The sequence below is a fragment of the Fistularia commersonii genome, chromosome 8, assembly GCF_037954325.1.
Source record: "Fistularia commersonii isolate RoL2024-O1a breed Wild chromosome 8, RoL_Fcom_v1.0, whole genome shotgun sequence".
NCBI lineage: Eukaryota > Metazoa > Chordata > Actinopteri > Syngnathiformes > Fistulariidae > Fistularia > Fistularia commersonii.
In genome coordinates, this window is record NC_141291.1 from 8389342 (window position 1) to 8395957 (window position 6616).

The 6616-nt window shown below is 40.1% G+C and overlaps 1 protein-coding gene across 2 annotated transcripts in view; it reads left to right on the top strand.

Annotated features, from left to right (window-relative positions):
- Nucleotides 1-2907, top strand: part of tmem108 (transmembrane protein 108) — a 37505-nt gene extending 34598 nt beyond the window's left edge. The window contains exons 4-6 of one of the 2 annotated variants that reach the window (XM_086150904.1): nucleotides 551-702; nucleotides 1815-1866; nucleotides 2450-2570. In XM_086150904.1, coding sequence (XP_086007030.1) covers nucleotides 551-702; nucleotides 1815-1859 — 197 coding nt within the window. In that variant the 3' untranslated portion in view covers nucleotides 1860-1866; nucleotides 2450-2570. Of the gene's footprint in view, nucleotides 1-550; nucleotides 703-1814; nucleotides 1867-2449 lie in introns of both variants that reach the window. The other variant, XM_086150903.1, reaches the window with a different exon arrangement.
- Nucleotides 2908-6616: the final 3709 nt, after the last annotated feature.

The following is a 6616-nucleotide window of genomic DNA, read 5'->3' on the forward strand; positions in this document are numbered from 1 at the left end:
ACGGTCAAATATAAAGCGGCACTTCGAACAAATCCACGCAGCACCAGAGGTCGCATTAAAAGTAAGATATTTAATTTTTATACATTAGAAATACTATATACTATATATCTTGTCTCCCCCTCCTCTCTCCACAGTCGTCAATGTGTTTGACGTTACACGAGGGCCTCCGGTATTCACATCACAAACTCTGCGAATTATTTATCTTGAACCGGGTACAGAATAGTCCTGCCTTTTAATTCTAGATCCTCTGCGAGAACAAATATAAATTAGACTTTAATGAGAGCGAAACGTCCCTCTAGCGTCTCACTCTGCACAAACACAGACGGGTTCAAATAACTGGGTTGAAGTGTAGAGGAGAGAGGGGCTCCTTGTGGTTTCCAAACTTTCTGAGAGACTATTTGTTTTAAACGCCCCGGAGTTAATACAAACCAAAAATCAACTCTCTGCCGTAATTTGTCGTAAATTGAAACGTTTCGTCGCGCCGTCTATCATCCCGATTCGAGCACGATGACCCGAAAGAGAAGCTAACGCTTGTTCCGTCCCGTGGTAGCTGTGCTGTTGACGGTGTGCTGCATGAGGAGGAAGAAGAAATCATCGAGTCAGGAGAACAACCTCAGCTACTGGAACAACGCCATTACCATGGACTACTTCAACAGGCATGCCGTGGAGCTACCCAGAGAGATACACACTCTGGAGAGCGAGGTACAAACTGCTGCTTCTTTGACTCCATCCCTGCACAGCAACGTGCACAGAGGAACGTTTACATACGGCTCGAATAAGTACGGAAACAGCAAGGCGATGAATGTTAGCTCGCTCCTGTGAGCACGCCTGACGGTCCCGGTTGTAATATTTGCAAAAAGGACATTTCTTCTTATTGTTTTTAACAGCAACTTTTCCATAAACCCTGAACGGGATACAAGTACGCCATCGGTGGCGTACGGATGACTTTGTGTCGCTCTGGAAATCAGTCCAGGAGCCGGTGTGTTCAATTTTTTAACGAACTACGACACACCTAACCAGGGAAAGTCCTCATGACGAAACATGGCGAAGGCGATAACTCGTATCCTTTTCACGGTAACCCCCAGGTTACAAATTACTCCGTTTTGAACCTACCGATGGCGGTTAATGAAAAGCAGGATGTGAGGGATAAATGCAAAAAACACACACAAACAAGGCAAACATGACATTCCAGTATTAGTCACTTCCTTCCTCACATTGTTCCTTTAAAATCTGCCTTTCTTTCTCAAATGTTGTGTTTGGCATGCCGAATATATCATCGTCTTCATGTTTTTATTCATGTAACGGGCAATTGCACCACTGAAAGCCACCATCAAATTCAGGCGCAGTGTAGATGGGAAAAAAAAAACTTAAATGTCTCACGGCGTCGCTATTCGGTAGCGATTTGTAATTAATAACCTGGTTCCGATTTAAAATCCTTTACCCATCAGCGGGTTATATTTATAATAGCACATCAATCAATTATAACATAATATTGCATCTGTTCTTTAGCGCTCAAATTTGGATTAGAAATAAATCCGTGCTGAGTAACAGTTGTAGCATGAGAGCACAATTACTCTGCATCTTCTGCTAAAATCCATCACTTTGACTTCTAGAGTTCTCCATTGCCACCTTGTGGACATAGTAGCACTCAACAGTGGTGTAATCCGATTACATCTGCCAGCTTCCATACTTTCCCTCCCTTTCTTTCAGCGTGTTGCATTCTTACGTCCACTGACCATTTCACGGTGTATCTCTTGTCTTCTCTCCTCTGCCGTTGCGTATTTGAATTCCTCCGCCGCGCATGGGGGCATCAGGGAAGGGAAGCTGAGGCTGGATCATGTGTCGGATGCCCCTGGTGACATGGAGGTGTTGTTTTTTTTTCCCCCCCCGCTGCAGCCTCATAGCTTCCCTGGGTCTGTAGGTAAATGACAGCGTCTTACAGAAAGCGATGCAGTGATTACGTCTAAATCAGTTTGGTTTGATTATATCATGCTCATAAAAACGATTTTCTTGCTGCAAAAACAAATCTCTTTTTTTTTTTATTGCATTCACACGCCTTCATCCAGCGTTGCCTTAGCCTTGCTGACTCACCATCAACAACCGTTTCTACATCGCCCCCCGGTGTTTTGTCCCTCTGCTGTCTAATTTTTTCCGAGCCATCCCTCCCCTTTGCCTCCTCCCTCCCTATGCCTTCAAGTTCTCCTCCACCTGTATCTCTGCTCAACTAGATGTGTCAGATATTTTGTACACCATCACCACCGAGCCCCAGGGTGCTCTGAAGCCTGTGCGTGTGTGTGTGTTCTTCCCGCCGCTCAGCTCATTGCCTATAGGGCGACTTAGACGCTGTAGACTCTGCACTAATAGCAGGCCCTGAAGTGCAAATCATTAATCACAGCTGTGGCTTAGCGGTTATGTACTTGCACTAAATCTTTCTCATTGTGAATTGCAGGAGCACGATACTTGTCTACCACCTAATGGAGACTACAGCGGTAGCAGCGTGGTCCTGGTTAACCCTTTCTGCCAGGAGACCCTCTTCATCAACAGAGACAAGGCTTCTGCCATATAGAGACAAAAAAGAGACAAAGACAACTGGACTGTCTAAAGTAACTGCTCCCCCTGCTGTTGTTGTTTGTTTTCCATGTGTTGTAAACATTCAGTGACTTTATACTGTATAATACAAACACAAAGAACAAGCAGAAAAGAGAGCGACATAAACAGACACTATTTACTATGAGGATGCAACTGCGTATTTTTCTGATGTACATTTTCTACAAAAGGCTTAATTGTGATAAAAGTTTTTATGTCTTTATAAAAATACAGAGTATATGTGGTTTTGTTTCATTACAGTGACTTGACGCTGGGTGCACTGTGGATGCTGCCACATGAAATCTGCTTTTGAGAGAGAAAGAGAGAGAGAGAGAGGAAAAAAAAAAAGCTATGAAATCATGAAACACTGTTGTTTTTCTTTTTTGTAATCTATTTTACTTTAACAATCAATCCCAAAATACACATAGCCTGTTGAACTTGAATATAACGCCTACATCGGGGGCGGGGGGGGACGTTTGGGGGTCCTGGCCTGTATTTATCATCCAAATCAACATAGTAATGAGAAAGTAATCATATTAATTTATCAGGCAATTCTCAAGTGATCATGTGAATGAAGAAGGAGCAGAGAGGCTGTTCTGGAAACCACAGGAAATGTTCAAATGGCTTTATATTAATGGTGAAATTATCATCAGTACAAATCTGAGGAGCATCTTGAGCCAGGAGCAATTCCAGGCAGCGCGTTGGATGTTGAAGAGTCATGTTTTCCGTGATTAACACCCGATAACGAACAGCTCCCGCACTGATCTTAACTGCGACACGTTTTCAAGCCCAACCAGCACAAGGTCACCTTGGAAAGAATTTCACATTTGCTTCGTTTGAGATCGAAGAGAAAATCCGGGGAGCCGTTAAAAGTCCAAAACAGGCGATGAAAATCATCCAGAAACGCATTTTCTGACGGCTCGCGTAACAAACTCGTAAGATATGAAGGTAGTGCAGCCAAAGCCGCTAATGCTGCTAGAAACTAGCCTCGTTTTCAATACAAAATATATCGTGGCCGACATACTGCTCACGACAAGCGCTTATTTTCCAGTTGTGTGCCTCTGCTCCGCCTCCATCTTTCCTTATCTATGACCCAATCTTGAATTTAGTAGGACACTTGATTTCCATTGATTTGGAGTAGGAATGAAAACGCCTCTGGTTTAGAAAGTTTGATAAATACAGGCTCTTTTCATGGTTAATTTAAACAGTGTGTGGATGATTTGAGGTTTAGATCAAGCAGTTTTTAGAGATGCCGGTCAAAGAGAATTGGTTAAAAATGGATTTCCCCCTCGTGTGACACCAGCTTATCTTAAGAGGGACCACATAGATGTCTTAAACCTTTCCGTTCATTTGTTGTTGGTTGTCCATTTATATGTCTGTAAGCCTACGTGTGTGAATGCCCTGTATGTGCATGTAAGTGTACCGTGTGACTGTTTTAACATGTGCAAGTGTGTCTATGTGTGTTTTGGGAGCTGTTTTCCAGATGTGCTGTATGTTAAAATATGTTGCCCTCTTAACCAAATATCACTGTTAATTTGAGTAAAACAAAGCATTTCTCTGTGCATGTGTCTGTGCATCTCTGGTTGGTTGCGTGCGTGCGTGCGTGCGTGCGTGCGTGCGTGCGTGCGTGCGTGCGTGTGTGTGTGTGTGCGCGTGTGTCAGTTGTCCTCGTCTCGGTCATCAAGGAGTGGCTAAAGCCTAGTTTGAGAAATAATTCTCATTGCTGTAAGAAACAATAAGACCAACTATGAGATTGTGTTTCACTCTGTAAAATGTTTTTTTGTCCATCACTGCAGCTGTGTTTCTTCAGTTATTGATGTTGAATGATTGTATGTTAGTTTCGGGATTTCATTATGTGTGCGCGGCTGTCAAAATCTTGACCAATGAAAATATTGAGATGAATAAGGTCTGCTGAATATTTACTATGAGCACATACAGAGGCAATTTAATTGAAAAAAAAATACATTTGACTGTTTTTAATTATTAAATCTGTGGTCCTTCTGTTATCATCTGTTTTACTTTGCATCGCTGCAACTCTATCAAATAATCAATGCTGCCTGCCTCTTTTGTTGCTAAGGGTTTTCTGCATTGTGAGATGTTATTTTTAAGTCACTGGCTAAAGAGGTGACGCTGAATAACACAGATAAACATATTGATATTTCCTGCATTGGCTGCTTGCAGCTGAGCTTGTTGTTTTGCACGGTCGAGCAGTACTCCACATCACGTATTTTTTGTACTGTAGTATACACTGTACTTTTTACTGCTGAGCAATAAAAAAATATTAAAGAAAGAAAATATTGTTCCCCTTATTTGATTCATCGTGTCGGAGAAGTGTTTAAGCTCCACGATAAAAAAAAGTGTAAAATCAAATGTTTGTCTCATCACGTGTGATTTCTTTATAGCTAAACAGCCCTTGACTTGCTGACAGCAGGGCATTCATTGATGGAAAAGCTGGAATTTTCTCTTTGTCTGCCAGTATTCTCTCTGGTTGGGTAACATTCAGCACAGAGAACGTGACGAAAACCTGGTCATTCATTTTCTTCTTCTGCTATACTTGTTTTCGCTGTTTCAGGACCTTAGTTTGAAGAATCTCTCAGATCTCTATGAGAGAGCCCTGAAATGTTACCACTCAAATACAGGACTGACTCAGAAAATTTGAAAATATATTGTCATAAAGTTCTTTATCTTCTGTAATACAATTAAATAAACAAAAAATACTTTTTCATGATATTCTAATATTTTGAGATAGGATTTTTGAGTTTTCTTAAGAAGTAAGCCATAATCCGCAATATCAAAAATAATAAAAAGCTTGCAATATTTCAGTTGATTTGTTATGAACCCAGAATGTATGACATTTTTGTTTTTGAAAATTGCATTACAGAAGATAAAGAACTTTATCACAATATTCTAATTTTCTGAGACAGTTCTGTATGCTAAGTCTTAAATGACAAATGTTTGGCTAGTTCAATCCACCTTTTAAAGGTGTCTCATTTGAGAAATTGAAGTTGTGCATATTGAAATTCATATTGGCAATGAGCAAAGTAAGTAGCTTTTATTTCCATTTTGTCACCAGAGTAGATCTGAATGAACCTGTTCAAGGTGCTGTCGCATGTTGGTAGACGGTACAGAAAGCAAATTAACCAAACCACTGCCACTGCGAAGCTTTACTTTTGCTGATCAGTAGAAAAAAAACAACGTGCGTCTTCTAGTAAAGCATTTATGAAGATGAATTTGTTTCCTGCTTAGAATGATGTACCTCAGTCACGCTGTGATTTCAAAGCAGCACAGATAAGGGATGAAAAATGAATAATCAGGTAAATGAAGTGCGAGTGATGATGAAATAGCTATTAATTGTCCACCACAGCTGAATTTAAACGCAATAACACATTCACTTTGAATTTTATCTGACAGCAGGTAATGAGGACAGTGTTCTAGTCATTTTCAAGAATCACATTGTCATATAAGCAGTCTGGAAATGTTGTTTCCCTTTACAGTGCTGTTCTTACCATCTGCCCACAGTGAAGCCAGGTAAAAATATATATTTATAATAAGCATTGCAAAGAAATGTAAACAGTGCAAAGAAATGAAAGAGTATTCCCAGGATGTGCATGTTGAAAAAGGTGCAAATTGAAATGTAAACAGTTGTATTCACGTCATATCCAAGTGGAGAAAGTGCAGCTTGAGTATTCAATGTCACACATTAGATGCAAATAATTTTGTAATTATATCTGAACGAGTAAAATATGTTTTGTTGTTTTGTGAAAATATTTTACTAAATAATTCCGAGTAAAGCTCTTAGCTTGGTTTGAGACACCAAAACGGTGCATAGCATTCATTCTCATTGTTTGGCTGAAAGACACTGGGCTTTTTTGAGAGCAAAACGTTTCTTATAAATGGATTTATGAACAATTAACAAACAATCTGCATTTAAATTCCTATCTTGAAATTCTTTTTTTTTATTTTTTTTTATGGCCTTAAAATTTTTTCAAGACATTTGCTTTAAACAGAGGAAATCCAGGTTTAAAAAAAT